Source organism: Mugil cephalus, chromosome 2, assembly GCF_022458985.1.
Source record: "Mugil cephalus isolate CIBA_MC_2020 chromosome 2, CIBA_Mcephalus_1.1, whole genome shotgun sequence".
Taxonomy (NCBI): Eukaryota; Metazoa; Chordata; class Actinopteri; order Mugiliformes; family Mugilidae; genus Mugil; species Mugil cephalus.
This window is the reverse complement of record NC_061771.1, coordinates 31,944,334-31,964,422: the sequence shown is the minus strand read 5'-3', so window position 1 is coordinate 31,964,422 and position 20,089 is coordinate 31,944,334. Positions and strand designations below refer to the sequence as shown.

Here is a 20,089-nt window from a genome sequence, read left to right as displayed (position 1 = left end):
CAACTCTCTCGTTCTTTTTCATACTAGAATGAGGTTGTAACTTACTCATAAACTAATGAATCTTTAAAAAGCAAAAACAAAACCCTCCACTTAAAAGATTTTTCACCCACATGACTCAAAACATCTGCAGATTTTAGTCTTAAAAGTAGACCAAGAAAACCCAATTAAACCCATGAATGGGAAATATCATGTGTTCTATGTATTTATTTAAGAAAATTAATCATTTGTTCATATCTGAGATGTGATCAGTGTCTACAGCAGCTTGGAGGAATTTGATCCCATTTATCAGAACAGAACCAGTTGAGTTGTGAGATGTTGGTGGTTTCCTCTCATCAACTGATGCTACAACATTTCTACTGGATGAAGGTCAGGACTTTGGCTTGTTCCTAAACATTCATCTGGTTCTACTATCTAGTTTCTGGTCTTTGTTGGTGGACCACTCCTGTGGAGGGGAACAGTCATCTTCAGTCTGTTTGACTCTCTGTGGATTATTTGTGGCTTCCAGACTCTTTAGAGATGGTTGTGGAACCTTTTCCAGCCTGATGAGCAACAACAACTCTTTATATCTGAGCTCCTCACAAAGCTCCTTTCATCTGTTGTCATCATACACTTCAACACAAACATTGCAATGATGCAACTAAACTAGTTGCATCATTGATGGAAACACTTCTGAACACGTGGACCCCGATTAGACCTGGAAATTGACTTGGAATCCTAAAGGTTTCTGATTTGTAATATTAACTCCTGAACACGTGTAATATTTCGGTTTCATGTGTTCTAAGTGGGTTCTTTGTCTACTCTTTGTCATTTTTTTTGGTTTGTTTTTTTGCAGAAATATGGAAAAGTCTGAGTTATGCAAAAACCTTTAACTGTACATTGATCATTTAACCTTACATGTCAGTGTCCATTAGCTGAATGCCAGTTTGCATGACCTTTCATGCTACCATTTTCTGACTGAGCCAGGGAAACGTTCTCTTTCTCGTGCTGGGACTTGGTCCTGATCAGATTTCTCTGGTGATAGAACAGATATCCTGGCAACAGGAAGCCAGTCAGGGAGAAGATGAGAAGGCACAGATTGATCTGTTGAGAGGAAGGAATATCAGATCGTGTTGCATATATTTGCATATTCGTCTTAGGTGGGTGTGTTTGTGGGCGCTTCCTACCCAGTAAGGGTCTCCATTGAGGGGTCCCAGCATTAAAACGAACAGAGGCTGTTGGAGTAAGGCGAATGCAGCACTTATCATGGACTGCATACCTGTCAGGGTCCCAAAGTGGTTGGATGGATACCTAGAGTGGTACAGGAGGATGTAATCACATTCAAAGTGAAACAGTGCACATGTGTAATATTTCTGATTCATGTGCTTCTACTCACACAGCAGCGTAGAGGCCTCCACAGCAGGAGTGGATGAATCCTCTCACTACGGTGTGAAGAACAAACGACACCAACTATCAGAGAAAGAGACACAACGACAAACAGACATATCAAAGATCATCTAAAGTGTCCCATCATGCCTCTTTTTCTCTGTGTTCACTTGAGTGATACTGCATTAACATGAAAAAAAGGTTGTCTTTGTATTTCTGTACGGTATTTCTAACCTGTAAGGGCAAGTTGTCAATCATTGAAATTATTCCGAAGGTGACCAATAGCAAGTTGGTGAAGATGAAAGCTCTCATGGCATTGGTCAGTTTCTGGATCTTTCTATCTCTCTTTGGGGGATCTGATTGACTGAGGAGGGACAAACGTGAAAAGAGACTTAGAGCTAAGGAGGAAGGGGGAGGAAGTTTGTTACAAGGTCCAAGCAGAAGAAGAAGAAGAAGAAGAAGAAGAAGAAGAAGAAGAAGAAGAAGAAGAAGAAGAAGAAGACAAGCGAAGGTTCTCAGTCATCCCGGCTCAACGTAGATCTGAAAACAAAACCTAAAACAAAAGAAACTGAACCCAAATGAGTTTTATTTATTATCTTCAGCACGATATACATAATCAAACCCCTTATCCGAGCTCTGCACTCACTTTTGGCAGCCATCTCCAAAATATCCACTTTCCTTTTTAATTTTTTTTATTGGATTTTTTGTAAATTTTAAAAAGATTATGTGAGGAATGTCATTTATATTACTTTATTGAATCAACCTATAATTACTTCACAAACATTATGTCATAATAAAATCACATTAATAAATATCATAATTTTTAAAAGTCGTGCTGTCAACACCAAAACAGAGACAACAAAGAGGAAGAGTTAAAAAACGTTAAACTATAAATACCAGATTAAAACACATTATTAGTATTAAACAGATTAAACAAGAGATTAAAATGTCCCTTTAAAAATATGCATCCATTCATTCAAGTAAATTTTTTAGATATTTATGTTTCATCTTTCTATTCAACCGAAGTAATTATTGTCTTTTGTCGTCCTCCACTACCATTAACACAATTAAATGACTTGTCATTAGACTTAGACTTAAGTCTGTCATAGCTCATAGAATATATATTTACCAACTCAGAGACAAAATTCACAGATGCAGACATTTGATTTTTAGCTTTTTAGTTCAGAAACAGGCGAAATAAAACCACATCAAAGAAAAAAACAATTTCATCAAAAAAAAAAAAACATACGTGGAAATGGTTTAAGATTGAATTATCTGTTATTTCAAGCTTCACCAGGTTAAGAAAGCTGAAGCATGACCAGCCGCCTTTTTTTTATAGCTTTTGATTTAATGTGATTTAATACTGTATTAACCACGTTAACTGGTGGTCACACAATGCTTAAATCTGACGTGAGGCCGCTGAAGTCTTTTCATACCTGCCGTCTGTTCGCGTCTTTGCGTTTTCCTCTTCGCACTCTTTCATCCTCCAGTCCATGATGTAGCCAATCATAGGACAGGTCACGAGACACAGCAACTGCATCGTCCCGAAGATGGACGAGTAGAAACCAACTGGAGACAGAGTGGAGTCAGCAAATAAACCAGTCCTACGCCTGCTTCTACTAACTACAGACGTCTCAGAGGTGTCGGCCCGTTACCTTGATGCTTCACCTCCTCCTGCAGCTCCTCCGCGACTGAAAGAGACGACGGATGCAGGTCAGAAATGCAGAAATGTTTAAATGCAGCAAATGAATGAATTAACCCATTTCCTGGTCATTTTATTATCACCTGTCACGTTCTGGTTCTTACTGGTCTCATCTCAGACCACTAGGTCCTTCAAACACATGGCTTTTCTTAATCTCTGAAGTATTATTTTAACCCTTTAACATTCCTCTGGGTAGTTTTTGGGACAGCAGCAGCTTTTTTGAACCAATTAGAGCTCTGGACACCAGTTGTACGCAAATATGTCTTTTTCTTCTGGTTTCATTGATAAAAGTCATTAGAGGATTCAACCAACGCAGCCGACGAACCCAATGATTCCTCCAGAACAAAACCACTTAGAGTGATTCTAACTTTTGTGACAGAAACTTCAGAGTTTTGTTTTTCAAACGAGACCAGGACCATGAATGAGCTCTATAATGTTCATGAGCAGCATTCAGTTCACTTTGGTTATGTCCTAAATAGGCTGGAATGAGAAGAGGATGATGATGATGATAACTGACGTACTTGTATGTTTGTATATATCTGTACAGGTCTATTTACATTTTATTTTTATGGTGTTTATTCCATTGGGGTTTTTTTTATATTTGCACTACTTTAAACCAGGAGCCCAAAATATTTTCTTGTCCTCACATAATGACAATGAAGGATTCTTGAATTATATTAATCTTTAAATCTATACCACTCTTTACATCAACTTTGCAAAGTGTGAAATACTGTTAAAAACCTTGATTAAAGTCTCAATTAAAACTAAATTAAAACCAAAAATGCTGCTCTTGGTAATTATCGTCTTTAGTCAGTTTTCTTATTAGAATTTACTACATAGAACCCTATGTATACTATTGCAATGTCCCCATTGTGGGACAAATAAAGGTTATTCTAATTTTAATTCTAATTCTAATAATATAATGGAATGTATGTACATCTTTGCCCCATGCGAGGACAGAATCTTTTTTTTTTTTTTTTTTTTTTTAGCCAAAACATGGTCGTAAAAAGGTCCTAAAATAAAACCAAAGAAACAGAAAAGTTTTATTTGTCTGTGCAAACGTGTCCTAGATACATCAACAGGTTTCAGCCTCTGGGTTTGCACTAAAAATTAATCCCACAATTATCCAGACAAGGTCCCACATCTACCTAGCCCAGCTTACCTTTGTGGCTGCCGCTGATGACGAGGAACTCCACCAATTTATTCAAGGCGCCCATGAAGAAGATCAACCTCAGCTGGGTCATCGCCATGGTGATGACACTCCACAGGAAGATGGGAGAACAAACAGAACGACAGAGCGGGACCGGAGCTGGAAGAGGAGGAGGAGGAGGAGGAGGAGGAGGAGAGGAAGAGAAAATGTGTGAAAACCAAAAGTGAAGTGAAGCCAAAGAAGAGCTCCCCCTGGTGGCTGGAGGCTGCAGTATAGGTCACAAGCTCCTCCCCTTCCATGTTAGTGGGCGGGACTTGGGTCAAACTTAAATTACATACACCTCAAATCATTTTTATTTTTCGTCAAAGATGGTTTCTGTGGTTTTCAGTAGTTGATATAATGTTGATGTTTTTCAAGTTAAAATGTTTTTGGAAAAGTTTCGTTTTAGGTCGTTATTCGACGTTATAGAAACAGGATGTGACATCATGCCAACCACAAGTTGCCATGGCAACAGCTCCGTAAAGCAGTCCTGTGGGGGCTTGAGAGTTGTAAAAACTACTTCAAGTAATGAATACAATGTATAATCAAACATTTCATCGTAACTGGTGGAGGTAGAGGAAGTGGGGGCGGGGCAGTGTGAATCTGGAGGAAGTGTGGGCGGGGCAGTGTGAATCTGGAGGAAGTGTGGGCGGGGCAGTGTGAATTTGGAGGAAGTGTGGGCGGGGCAGTGTGAACCTAGAAAAGTGTGGGCGGGGCATCGTCAGTCTGGAGGAAATGTGGGCGGAGCCTCGTTAACTAGGACCGTACTGATCAGACTCTGTGGTCTGTGGTAAATACAGTCAGTCCTTGTTTGGGTCAAACAATAATAACACACAATATCTGGGAAGCATGTTATCACATATATATGTGTGTATATATATGTGTGTGTGTGTGTGTGTGTATATATGTTATATATGTCATCATTAATAATTAAATTTTGAGGCCAGGTAGCTACTCTAAAACTCTTTCCTGATTCATTCCTACTGCAACTGAAACAGCTACTGATGCAACAAATGGACATAAATATGAATGAAGACCAGAAATTGACAGCTAACGTCAGTCAGAACAAAACTGTACCTTGGCTTTTGCCGGGGGGGTCAGTCTGCTCAGGTCCTGGCTGCTTGGACCCCGTCGTGTCCTCTATGATGGTGACCGGGCTGATGTACTGGCCCCCTGTTAAATTATCACCAGCTGCAACCTCGCTCCTTCTGAACTTGTTCCTGTCGTAAGAAGACATTTAATTATCTGCCACTGTCACAAACACACTACTCTCTGTCCACAAAGGACATTTGGGACAATGTTTAGTGGACAGATGAGACCAGAGTAGAATAGTTTGGTTTAAATGTTTGGAGATGAACCAACACTGCATTCCAGCATCAGAACCTCATCCCTCCATGACACATGGGGGCGCTAATGTCCTGGTTTGTTCCTGTTCTGATGCACCTGGACCAGGACGTATAATACTTGTCTTTCATTAGTTTGAATGTGATCTATTTGTCCAACATTCCTATAGTTCTCAGCCTCTGCACAGACACTTCAGCTTCTCCGATCTGGACGTTTTAAAAACGTTTTTATTTTGCATTTTTATCTTTTTCAATGACATTTCCCAGTTTGGGATGAATACACCATCTATGTAACAAACAAACAAACAAACAAACATACCTTTTCTTATTGTATTTAATTATTTTATAGGTTTTTAGTTTTTGCCTGGAGTTTGTACTCCCCTTGGTTTTTATTCCGTTTTATTCTGAAGATTGCAGATTCTTCATTCTTTTTATTTTTGTATTGGTTCATGTGCCTGTTTCTGAATGTGATGGAGGCCTTGCTTCAAACTGCAAGTTTACCTACAGGTATAAATAAAGCAAATCTCTCCATAAAAAATTACTTTTCGACTTTTACTGTGGTCTGAAGGTGAACGCTTCATATATTGTTTATAATGTTCAGTCATTGCGTTACTCATCATCAGATGTGGTGTGGTTTATTTTTCAGTTATTTTATGTACATATTTATTCCAATTTGTTTATCCTGTGTCACTTGCGGAAATGCAGAAAATTCGGATGAGAGCAAAAACCTTGAAGCAGAAAAGTAAAAGTGAGGAGATGTTAAAATATAACTGACGTGTATCTGACGTCTTCGGGAGGAGGGAAGGACTCAGACGGCCAGTTCAGGAAACAGTTGAAGAAAACCAGGCAGGCCATGCTCGCCCAAAACCACATGATGGCCCGGAAAGACACACCGAGGTCATAAATCACCTGAGGAGGAGGAGGAGGAGGAGGAAAGCAAACAATCATGTTTTCTCATTTTTAAATCATTTAACACTCATATTGTGTTAAAGTCAAATTTGACCAGTTTACAAGTTAAAATCTAATGAAAGCTTTTCATACAATCAGTCACGAAATGTTAATCAATAAGTTGGAACAGTTTGGAACTATGAGAATAGAATAGAATAGAATAGAATAGAATAGAATAGAATAGAATAGAATAGAAAAGTGGGGAAATTTCAGTTTGCAACAGCATAAATAGTGGCAGAAAAGTAACAAGAATAAAGAGTGAACTGTGTAAAAAGATAAATAATAAGATTTAAAAAAAAGAAGTAGAATAGAATAAATAATCTATAAGTACTGACATATATATAAAATATATATATACAAATATATAAAAAGTAGTGAAAATGCCACATTAAGTAATTTGATTGTAACACGAAGTGTTGCATAAACAGAGTATTGCCCAGTACGTAACACTGTAACACAGTACGTGAGTAACCGATGTCGCACAGGACTGTACAGAGAGAGCAGTGAAATGATGAGAGTATTTAAACCTTGAGGAGAAGTAATATTGCACATATTATATGTAGGACAGAAAGGTTTAGACATTGCTCATGGCGCCCCCCAGGGGTCAGTACTGGGTCCTCAACAGTTTATTCTTTATATAAATTACATTTGTAAACTCTCTAATATATTATTATTATTATTACTCTATATCTATATATTATTACTCTAATTCTTCTTCTTCTTCTTCTTCTTCTTCTTCTTCTTCTTCTTCTTCTTCTTCTTCTTATATTTGCATTTATATTTGAGAATTTCCCGGAGCTTCTAGAGGTGATCACTACAGAAATGTGTAAATTAAGAAAAGTGGTTTGATAGAAACTGATCTTGTTTGCCTTCAGGTCGTCCTCTGTGGCCTCAGGTGTGCGGTGTTGAGCTGCTGATCGTTCGGGGAACGTGCTGCCACCTCACCTGCTGCTCATCACTCAGTCATGCCGAACCCTACTTAAGGACTTTCCATTCTGCCACTCACTGCCAGTTGTTGTGTTTGCCTTCGTTGTGCAGCCTGTTGTGCAGCCAGCTCCTCCTGCATCGTTGTGTTTTACAGTTGGACCTTTGCTCAAGATCTTTTTGTTCATTAAACTTCTGTTTTTGAGCCTGAGCTCTTGGGTTCTTTCCTTTACATTTTTCATGCCATACAACAGAAACAAATGAAATCTAATCACAACTAAACTCTTGCTATTTGGTAACTGTAAAATGAAAACTCAAACACAGGGAGATTCAATGTAACAGTGAATGAGAAAATAATTTGGAAATCTCATATAAAACGTGTAGATAACGAACTGTTGAGGAGGATTCCAGTGCTTATTAGGAGGCCAAACACTTTCTGGACCATGAATCACTCCACATTCTTTAATGTTCGTTAATATTAACGTACTTAACCCTCCTGTTATGTCTGTTTGACCCAATTCATGTTTAATTATCCAAAAGATGTCAGAAACCAAAAAAAAAGTGTTGTTTACCTTCCATTACTATTCAATGTTTATCACTTTATTATTTGACCAACCTATAAAACATAATAGTTGTACATAACTTGGAAACATAACATTTAAATGTTGTTTTATACGAATGAACCAGAACCAGAAATTAACAGAATAATATGAACAAGGTGTGTGTGTTATGACTAATTAAGTCCAGCATAAGGGGATAAATAAATTAACTATTTTTCCTTTAACTTGAAACTTTAAACGGGTCAGTTTGACCCAGAGCATAACGGGAGGGTTAAGTTACTGTGGGCAGTTCTGGAGGCAACACTTATAAATGTGAAATACACCGATGTCAATATAACATGAAAAATGGAGGGAAATTATGAAACTAAAGCGAAGCAAGTTCTATCAGCAGCACAAACTCAAGGTGTTCACCAGGTACAGGGAGGAAAAGGATCTGAATATGTCCAAATACACATGTTTCTGAGCATGTGAAGAAAAGAAACACACAGGAAGTAAATGTTGAATGGTGGAGGGGTAGGATTAAATAAGTGTAAGATTTCTTCCTACTCCTCTTTGAACCCGTTGGGTCTCTTTGTTTATTTATTTATTTATTTTTAGTATTACATGTTTGTAATAAAATTATTCATTCAAAATGTGCAAAAAGTATACATTTTCTTGTTTTTATTTGGATGAGGCTCCAAGTATTTATATATATTATATTCTAACACAAAAAAAGAATATTTCAGCATTTTAATAAATACTCAAAGTCTCTAAAAAAAGAAAGTGACGTCTGTAGAGTTATGGGTCAAATCTGCATGAACCCATGGATCATAGAAACTGGTTTAGGTTCCTCTGTGGGGTTGTGACGTTCTAAAACAATATAAGTGTTGAATATAAGTGTCCTCTCTGATATACTTGTGTGCACCAGTGTGGCTGTGAGCACCTTGACGCCGGGGAAGGTGACGGCCGAGGAGGCGTAGGAGCCGATCATCAGGGAGAGGACGGTGGATCGAATGTTCCCGAACATGTTGGGCAGCTACATGGGAGACAGAAAGAAAGATTAATGAGAGGAAGGAAAACCGTCGTATCGGCCATGAGAACTAAAAGATAAAGATTATATCCATTTTTTTTTCCATTTTATATCCAATAAATAAACACACAAAACCTTAAAAAAGTTTCATCTAAAATGAGTGGGGTCTGTGTTTAAAAGCTAAATAGCAAACCATTTACATATAATCAGCCGATAAAAGGTTTTCAATAAAAGAATGATGAACGTTACATAGAACAGTATCACAGATGTTAAAAGAGCTGAACTTCCTCATTAGATAAATTCTTTGTTCAGTTTTTTCTTTAAATTAAAGTTGTGACTCAAACTCAAAGGCAATAATCAATTCTGTAATTGTCCTTTTTCATGTTTTTCTTTTATTACGTACATGTTGAAGCACACTGAATGGCCCTGATTTGATTTTTGAAAGGTGTTTTATGAATAAAATCTGATTGATTGATGTCAGCTTAAAATAAATCAGTTAATAACAGTTAATTATCCACAAGATATATTTATTTGTATATTTATTTATTGGATCTCTACTACTGACTACTTTACTTACTTTAATTGTCATTGCACACAACTTACAATGACATTCTGTTTGGTAGTTATCTCTAGTAACATCTTGAGGTCATGTGTTTAAGGTAATAAAATATTAAAAGATATAACAATCCTAGAGATTCACCTCACTGATAATATGTAATATTGGCTCAATAAACAAATACACAAGTCTAATATTTCTGTTTCATGTGTTCTGAGTGGGTTCGTTGTCAACTTTCAGGACTTTGCGTGAAAATCTGCACACGTCAAATTGTAGTTTTGCAGAAATGTAGAACGTTTTTTTGAGTTTAACCTCCCGAGACCCTGCGTCCTCATATGAGGACGTTAAGTATTAGGTTTTAGCAGGTCTTATTCTGCTTCATTTAAACCCATTGTCCTCATTAGTGGACGCTTCTAGTGGCGGCAAACATATTTATTTACGCTTATTGACATTTCTAGTTCAATACGACGCGCAAATTCTGCTAATTAGCAAGTACTCGTTTCAAGATGTTGGGACTTGATTGTTTGCAGTTCTGTCAACGAATGAAGCCATGTCCAGGTATTAAAATGAACTGTTTTATATTTTGTCACACTTTGGTGACTTTATTATAAATATTATAAATAATGAAATAATACCAGTGTCCACATATGAGGACATTGTTTTTTTTTTTGTTTTTTTTTGTTTTTGTTTTTTTCAAAAAGTACTACTTCCTGTTGAAAGATGATGCTTAGTCTTTTGTTTTATATGCACATCTTAGGTTCTACTGATCCAGATACCATGGAGGAATTAAATACGCACAGCAAACAGAAGCTCAGGAGGTTAAGGGTGAAATCAGGTTTAGAGTCGGAATGATAGTTAAGAAGGGAGTTAATGCTTCCGTACAAATAGCAACAGAAATAATTAATAATCACACCAGTTCCTTGTCATTGCTGCCTTCATGCTGCTCTGGAGGTTACAGGCTACATAAATAATAAGAATAAAACTGAGTTGAACTGAACAATGGAAACTGTCTCCAGCAGCCAAACACTGTAACAGCAGCACTGAGGTCAGACCGGCCACATGCTATAGACTCTAAACATATGTCGGCCACGTGGCTCCGTCACTTTAACCCGTCGTCTGCTGTATGAGGTCGTGTCAGCCCATCACCTTGTAGCTGCAAAAACCAAACGAAAACCAGGCCGCGTCATGGGAAAAACAAACATAGAGAAGCTCAGCGCGATAGCTGCAAGTCAACATTTATCTCGACATTCAGCAAACAAACCGCTGCACATGAAATGTTTGAAAACGCTCCTGGCTGATGACAAATAAAAAAAGCAGCGGGATTCACTAACAGATTCATGAGCATGTCTTCGGAGATTTAACCAAACACTAAAAACAGTTTTTTAACCTGAGACTTCACACTAAAACCCACAGAGGCTCGTCCCTGTCAACAGACTGGAAGGAGGTTCCCACAATGTGACTCTAAAAGCATTCAGGTCATAATGACCATGTCAAGTTCAGGACATGCTTGGATCTAGAGGGAGAGACCTGTAAGAGAGCGGGCTGACAAAGCTGAGGGAGGGTGTGTTCGCAGTCCAGGTTCTGGATTGGCCGAGAGGCTGCTGCAAAATTTAGAACGAGCAGAACAGCATGTGCTGCCTAACAACACACACACACACACACACGCACGCACATGTCGCTATCACAAAACCGTCCCGTGGAGTCAAAAGAGTAAACCCACGGTCAATGAGGTGTTTGGACTTTGACAGAGACACAGATGGAAAAGTGTGACACGCTGCAGAGAGGTCTGGAGTTCATCTGGAGACACATTTGGCTCATGTTGCTGCATTAGTTCATGAAACAAACAAGCTTTTATTGGTTTGAGTTTTTACTTTTCCTACAGTTTTACATAAAAGAAAGTTACTCAAAACATCAGACAATTTTCCTTAAAGTAGTGAATGAGAAATATTAAACATGTGTATTTATTTAAGAAAATGAAAATCTGTTCATATCTGTGGGTTGTAGCTAAGTGTTGTCTTGTTTCCAGTCTGTGCTGTGAGCTTCTTGCGCAGCATTAACTTCGACTAAATGTTTCCCGTGTTTGTGGACAAATGTCCTGATGGTTTCTTTAAGAATTTGCAGGTTGATTTTTGTTTCTGTCAAAAGTCTTTGTTGAAATGCTGCAAAAACCAAATGTTTCATGCACCCTGCAAAATGTTCTACATTTCTGCATCAAAATGATTCAAAACATCAGCAGATTTTTACACAAGTCGTGAAAGTAGACAGAGAGAACCCAATAAAACACATGAAATAGAAATATTTATTCAAGAAAATTCATAATTTGTTGGAGTCAGTGAGTCCTTGTGTCCAGTGTGTGAGTCTGTGAACTCCTTTAAACTAAATGTTGATGGTAACAGCTGATCAGTGTCTACAGCAGCTTGGAGGAATCTGATCCCAGAACAGAACCAGTTGAGTTGTGAGATGTTGGTGGTTTCCTCTCATCAGCTGATGCTCCAACATTTCTACTGGATGAAGGTCAGGACTTTGACTTGTTCCTAAACATTCATCTGGATCTTCTGGAGAACCACTGGTGTTCTTGGGCTCCTTGTCTTCCTCCATGACCCGGTTTCTCTTCACATTCAGCTCATGGACTCATGTCCTGACATTTTCTTTCAGAGTTCACTGGTAGAATTCACAGTTCATTGGTCCATCAATGATGAGCAGATGCAGCAGAACAGAAACAAACCAGGACATTAGCGCCCCCATGTTTCATGGAGGGATGAGGTTCTGATGCTGGAATGCAGTGTTGGTTCATCTCCAAACATTTAAACCAAACTATTCTACTCTGGTCTCATCTGTCCACTAAACATTGTCCCAGATGTCCTTTGTGGACAGAGAGCAGTGTCTTTGTCTTTTAAATTCAATAAGCTCTGGTCCTTGTCCATGACTGGATACATCATGTATTTCTGTTAAATTTGTTTGTTTGGTTTCTCTTTGTCTCAGGACTTGTTTGCTGATGTTCTGAGTCATTTTTATGTCTTCTGGTTTCAAGCCTACTATATTTTAAATGTTCTTGACAAGAAACGCGTCTTCCCGCCTGAGATCATAACAACTAACCTCAGACCAGACCTGGTCTTGTGGTCAACCTCCCAGAAGTCTGTGTTCATTGTTGAACTAACTGTGCCATGGGAGGCTGCAGTAGGTGAAGCATATGAACACAAACAACTGAAGTACGCTGACGTAGCAGCCGAGGCAGAACAGCGCGGCTGGCGTACCCAGGTGCTTCCGGTTGAGGTCGGATGTAGAGGGTTTGTTGCCACGTCCACAACCAAGCTTCTTAAGAGGATGGGAGTCCGAGGATAGGTGTTCCGCAAAGCCGTCAAGTCACTGTCAGAAGCTGCAGAGCGAAGCAGCAGCTGGCTTTGGATCAAGAGAAAGGACCCCAACTGGGCTGCAAAATGAATATGGAGGGGTAAAAGCGGAGGGGGGCACTCCTGGGACGCCAGGTGTCGCCGTTGAGCTCTCTGGAGGTGTCGTGGGCCTATCAACGAAACACCGGTGAAAGAGAGTGCCCACCTGATGACCTCAGTGAAGCTTTTACCCCAATCCCACTCGATGCCAAGTTCTGATTATCTACGGGATTGTACCATCTAGTCCTACAAGCTCAACTTGTACGATGTTCTATGATCCCACCGAGCCAGACCACAAGATGAAATAATAATAAAGTTGTAAAAGTAGCATCGCTGGACATGTTCGACAGAATGGGGAATCATACCGTGAGTGAGGTGAAGGTCAGACAGATTCCTCCAAAGCCGTTGAAGGAGACAGCGAAGAAGATGAGGACGGACAGCACTGAAGACATAAATCAAACAAACCATCAGCTGTAATGGAATAAACATAAAGGTAAGGGTTTGCTCATTCGTCTTCTGACTTTTTCTGGTCATGTTGGAACCTTTTGTCTGAAAAGTCTCAAACAAAAGAGGAGCTTGAGTTTCTTGAAGGTGTTTGACCTCTCTCCTGTTGGAGCGGACTTGGTGATTAATTGTTCGGGTCACATGTGTCAATGATTGTGGATGTCTGGGGAGGAAACCCTAACCCTAAACCAGACATAGAAGGACATCCCGCCAGTCTTTCCCTACTGAATCCTTTCAACATCTTTAAGAAACTCAAGTCCAGTTGCTTCTGCAAAGACGTCACTTGGATCCAAGGTTTAATGAGTTGTCTCACCTTCGGGGTTGTAAGCAGCGCCAGCGATCATTGCACAGGAGACTGCAAAACACAAACTGAAATGTAAGCAGACACAGAAACACTTTTAAACAGTTAATTCACCGACTCTCTGCAGAGCTCATGTCAAAAGACGCCAGCGTGGCTCTTCACCCAAAGATCAACTTTTATTTCAAACCAGAGACACGTTTCTACCCAGAACATTATTTATTTAGTTTATATCCAAATTAAATTTGTAACAGTTATCGTGAACGATGAAATATGAACGAGAAAATCTTCTTTTACTGTTAACTCTTCTTAACTCTTCTATAATTTCATGAATTTTGAACAAAACAAACTAGATATTAGGTTCAAAGAATGGAAGAAGGTTATGATATTAAACCTGATGTTTGAAGGGGAAATCTTATGGTACTTGTCATACATGACTGATTACACTTAGGAAACAACCAACATCCATTGAAAAGAAAAGGATGTCAAATGAATGTTATTAATGAAGACAAATCCTGTGAAGACAAGTGTGTGAAGAGAGGGCCATAAAATAAATAATAGTCCAATGAGGAGAGAATTTGATTGGAAATTAAAGAAGTTTTAGGACCCCCTCTATAACTTACAACATTTAACGGTTTGATCAATGATTGTGTATTAGTGATTTGTGTGGAGGAATATCAGAAACAATCCAACGAACCGGAGATGTTTTCCAAACTGTTAAAGGCTCAGTTGTATGTAAATGGAAATATGAGTGTAAATACGTATGGATTCTTCTATATTTGACACATTTTATCTATTAGTTTATATCGTATATACAGTCGTGTCTTCAGCATCATTTTAAACTTATTTGACTTTTACTTCACATGAGTTTCACTTCAAGTTTCCTTATTTTGTGATAGTGACATTTGTCTTTTTTGCTTTTCTGCTTTTTCTGATGGATCCATTCAGTCCATTACAATCCAACAATACAAAGTGAACCACATGTAACTCATGTAACTCCCCAGCCAAGGAGAAGGGTCATCAAGGTGTGTTTTACTTTGTTGTAAAGATCCTAGTTCGTACTAAATCACCTCAGTGTGTTTGTTATTGTGGTACCGCCATGAGCCCACGAAATGAGGCAAAGAACCCGTGTATGAAATCAAGGCATGGGGCTGTGATTCTGTCAGGAAACTCACCATGCGGTGCATAGTTGATGTAATGACAGGAGACAATGAAAATATCACATATTGTGTTAAATGTGAAGAATAAAGCAAAATAAGAAAGATTTGAGACGTTTGTTCATGTTACAGATACACAGCTGTTCTGAAGTGTTCTTATCTGTTGGACCACATAGTTTTTACTAGTCTTTTACCTTTTATTATCACTTTGTAGATGAGGATTTAACCTAACATAGTAAACACTAGTCTATTAATTAGAGGTAATGTCAGTGTTATGTTGCATAAACCTGAACATGTGCGTTTCGACTGATCCTTGGCTTTGGTTGTTCTGACCTGTGGCAAATTATAAAAGGACTGTCTCTCGTTTCTATGTACCTGCCGATCAGCCTCAGAGGCCGGGGCCCAAACCTGTCCATGAGGAGGCCGAGAGGTAAAGTCGCAGCGCTCAAGAGGAATGAACCAATGGTGAAGCCGAGATTCAGCATCTCCTCCTGCTCCACACAACTCCGCCAAAGACCTGCGTCCCTGTAGCTGACGTTGCCGACAGTCTCGTTTTCTGGAGAGGATCGTGCAGGGAACAAATCAGGGTGATCAATGAAAAAATGAAAATTAAACAAAAAACAAGAAACAAACAAAACAAAAAAAAAACTTAATTAACGTCCTGCTCGGTGGTTTATGGGACAGTGGCAGCTTTTTGAATCGATCAGAGCTCTAGACATGAGTTGTGTTTGAGTAAATGCTGCATGATGCGATATGTCATTATCTTCTGGTTACATTGATAAAAGTCACTATAGGATTCAACCAACACATTTTTTAGCAAAGCAATACAAAACAAAACAAAACAAAAACAGGCGAAGCCAACAACTTCTTCTTATTTTTTAACTGTGTTCTAACTTTGATCACTCAAGAACAAAACCATTTAGAGTGATTCTGACTTTTGTGATAGAAACTTCAGTCTTGGCTTTAAAAAGAGACAAAGACCATGAATGAGCTCCAAAATGTTCATGAACAGCATTCAGTTTACTTTGGATACGTCCTAAATAGGAGTTTTATTCTTTGTTTTTATTTTTGCAAAAAGGCTGAAATGATGAGACGTAAAGACTAAACTCATTCTAACGTTAAGTATTGTGTGTCCTGATCAAGTTTTCAATCTTTTAATGACCTTTTAGTATCAAATATCAGTAGATCTGAGTCCTTTTCTGATCCTAAATGTCCTAAAGTTCCTTCCCTGTAGCTTCCAAAAGTTTTTCCTTGTCTTCTCCTAGAGTCGACTGGATTCAGTACAATAAATATTTCTTTAGGTCAGAGTTAATGATGTGTGGAGAGGGGGGAGCTCGTACCTTGTGTTCTCTACTCTAGAAATGTACTGGTCCTCCAACGCTGCCATGAACTCCCTAACCCTCTCTGGAAACTTTTCTCTTCTTTTAAATGTTCAGTGTTTGTCGCTGATGTTTTGACCTGAGTGGACTCCATGGATTCTGTTTACCACACATCCAACTATTACTACACAAACTCTGACTCACTTCATTTTACACAGCAGACATGGTTAATCACATGACTGTAGCTCATCATTCTTCTTCTTCTGGAATCTTTGACACAAGCCAAACGCCATTAAAACAGAAAAGGAAGAAGTCGTTTTTCCGTGGGACAGAAACCACATCGAGCTGTGGTTCGCTTTTATTTTCTGTCTGTGAAGTCTGTGAAGACTCTCAGTCTTACAGGTCATCGGTTTATCCACAAAAAACTGAAGCTGAAACGACTCATCTTCTATCACTTGTATCCCTGAAACAACCAAAGAAATGATCCCTCTGATACTCTCATAGAGGCTTGTATACAAACATTGGTTGTTAGAAGGATTGCAGGAGAAATTCTGGGATATCTTCTTTACAGTTCTCTCAATGAAATACTTGGAAATTCTAAATCTCAACCCTAGAGTGTAGGACATTTATTATTGTGAAAATTTTCCTGTCTAAAATCCAAATGAATGAATTTCTCATATCTGGTTCCTGGTCCTTAAACTAATGTAAACATGTATTCAGAGCATTAGAACATCAGAGCTGATTCAAACACTTGAACATCATCACATTATACAACATTAGGACACTTTTTCTTCTTCATGGTAATAAATTGGTTATTGTTCTGTCAGGTCTCAACTGCAGAGTGTAAATTTGTAAAAAGTTTTTTTTTTTTTTATTTCATTTTTTTTTTTTTTAAGTCTATTTTACATTTTAAGTTGATCTAAGTATCTCTATTTTTAGTACTTTATTTTTGGACCAAAAGCATTTAATGGGTTTGCACCATCTGCATTTCATATCTTATCTAATTCATGCATGCAGAGGGGGACCTTGTAGACCACGTTAGACCCTGATTAGACCTGAGAATGTTTCCTTGATCTTCTCTGATTGGCTCAATGAAAACCACATGACAATAAACCTCACTGAGAGGAACAATGACATGAAGTTACCACATGTAGTTCCTGGACCCATGAAGACTTCAAACTGAATGAACAACCATGGTAGCTTAATCCAAACACACAAAGATATGATAAGCTGAAGTCTATGTGAACTATGCTGGGTCCTCAATCAAACTGTGGAAGAGTTTGACGGTGAAGCTGGATCTTACCAGGACAAAGGTGAGAGTAGAAGCCTTCGTTCTTCAGCATGATGAGGAACGAGCCCCATCCCAGCAGGACGGCAGAGAAGAGCAGGTTTTCAACGATGGAGGTCACGGCCATCCACCACCTCCTCCTGTACGCCTGCTCCAAGCTGGGAGCCATGACAGCTGGAGAAACCGTTGTGCACGTTATACAATCCGTAAAAAGACTGACATTTCCTACGCCGGTGTCTACAACAATGTGGCTTTACATTTTTATCGTGGCCTGAAATATCTCATAGATTAGATGGTAGAAAACACCCTGACAGAAATTATTTCAATCTGAACTCATTCATCATCAACCCCTCAACTAGAACTAGACCAAGAGTTTCTACAAATACCACAAACATCACATATTTTACAAAGGTTCTAGTAAAAATAGAACTAGACCCACTCTCCATTTGAATCAAAGCAAAGAATCCAAAGTGTTCCTCCACATTTGGGTTTTTACCTCTTGAAAGAGAATCTGGAATCTATAAAATAGTACTAATTCACTACAGGAGGCAATGTACACACAGTTTAACCTTTGGTTATTTTATTTAGACTCTACATCATTAAATTCTACCATTGTAAAATTTTATGGATTATAAAATCCATGAAAATATAACTTGTCCCCTTAGTTTGAGCTATGTGATGCTTGATATAATTGGAAATCAATCCATTTTTTTATTTACAAGGCTCTTATTTTATCACTAAAACATTCAAATTAGCATAAAACAAAGACTCTTTGAAAACAATGCGCTTGGTCATTTGTTTAAATCACGGAGATTGACCCCTAAATGAACCCCGACTCTGACCTTCATCTCCACACTTTATAAAAATTAACAACCTGGGTTGATTATGAAGGATTTGGATCGGCCACAGAAGAACTCGCTTATGTCTCCAACTTAAAAATAAATAAATAAATGAAAGTGGCATTGACTGTATGAAGCACATGTTTGCTCACTGAGAGTCCAGCTAACCACAGAAATAGAAGAACACACACACACATCCTCGTACTTCTATCATAGTGAGGACACTCATTGGCATAATGCATTACCTAGTCCTTAACCCTAATTGTAATTTTTACAGAAATTAAAGAGTCTTAACCCTCATACAGCCTTGTAAAGAAGTGACCCCACTTCCTTAAAAAAGATTTCACTCTGTTGGTTAAAAACCCTCACGTGGTCCTCAGTATGTAACAAGTACAATAACAAGCACACACACACACACACACACACACACACACACACACACACACACACACACACACAGTGGAGGTTCAGGTTCAAATGGATCAAAATTGTCCAAACTTACTCAAAGTATGAAAACACACAATAATCAAACCTATATTTTGAAGCCACCACTTAAAAAAAAAACACCATTCAATTATTTCACCATCACGTCTCCATTTACTTCAAACACAGTTGACTTTTAAAACATTAAATTGGTGAAATATACCCATGTGTATGTTACAAAATCCATGAATCATAGAGATTTCCTCTAAAGGGCTGGTGTGCATGCACCTAACTCCGCGTGGCTAAAGGAGTCACCAAGGAATCTGACATATCTTGGCAGAGCTGGCTTTATTTTATCGAGCTTGACTGAAACCCAACTCCCCAATCCTGCACAGAAAAACAACACTTCGCATTAGTTTGAGCGCGTGGGACTTACTTTATGAGCAGTCCTCCACCTCAGAGTGAAGTGTTTTACTGAGTCACTGCTGCTTCCCTTGTCTTAAAGAAGTTATGATATCCTCCGCTCTGTGTGGCAGCTGTATTCATTGGAGCACATGGATTCACACTGACTAGTCCTCTCACTGTGTCTATAAATGGTACTCGACCCACCCACCCCCACTGCCCCCAAAACACACACACACACACTTGCTCAAATGACTATCTGTGTGAGGATGTTCATTGAAGGTCTACCCCTAATTCTAACTTAACCCTAAATCAAAAGGTCCTCATAAACCAGGTGCCAGATGTGCTCCATTTGTCCCGTGTGGTTTCAGACATAAGTTCTCAACCCTGTTGCTCTCAGATAATAAATTTAGTTCAGTTTTGATGAGTTCAGCAGAAAGTGCACGTTTTCTTATTCCTGACGTTGAAGCGAGTCCCAGGAGGTGATTCGCTGGCGCCATCGTGTGGCGAAACTAAGGGAACACACCCGCTGCAAATGGAGAAAGCAAAGCGACATCAGTCCTCACATAAACACCATATGTGGGATTGTAAGTGGACACTGACCAGACACTGTGGGACATGGACATGGTCTCATAGGATTCACGAAGCGCCAACACAGACGACAATGCACGAGGCAAAGACATAAAAACATGAGATTAAAACAAGATATTTGTCATTGCACAACTCATATTGTTTTGCATATATTTCCCTGTACAAACTTGAAAATTCAGTTCATGCTGCTGTTACTGTTACTCATGCTGCTTGTTGCCGTTTTACCTTTACACACACACACATATATATATATATATACACCTTATCTTATCTTACTTATCTTGTT

The 20,089-nt window shown here is 38.7% G+C and overlaps 1 protein-coding gene across 1 annotated transcript; it reads right to left on the bottom strand.

Moving 5' to 3' along the window:
• Positions 1 to 492: 492 nt before the first annotated feature.
• LOC125000341 (large neutral amino acids transporter small subunit 3-like) lies at positions 493 to 19,385 on the bottom strand. The gene is made up of 15 exons (XM_047575841.1): positions 19,247 to 19,385; positions 17,564 to 17,722; positions 15,317 to 15,497; positions 13,800 to 13,855; positions 13,348 to 13,424; positions 8,951 to 9,043; positions 6,372 to 6,505; positions 5,331 to 5,473; positions 4,227 to 4,373; positions 3,018 to 3,053; positions 2,799 to 2,931; positions 1,597 to 1,726; positions 1,373 to 1,446; positions 1,164 to 1,287; positions 493 to 1,080 (listed from the first exon to the last, which is right to left on the bottom strand). The coding sequence occupies exons 2-15, from the start codon at positions 17,715 to 17,717 to the stop codon at positions 898 to 900; spliced, it is 1,665 nt and encodes a 554-aa protein (XP_047431797.1). The 5' UTR covers positions 17,718 to 17,722; positions 19,247 to 19,385; the 3' UTR covers positions 493 to 897.
• Between the last annotated feature and the right edge of the window lie 704 nt (positions 19,386 to 20,089).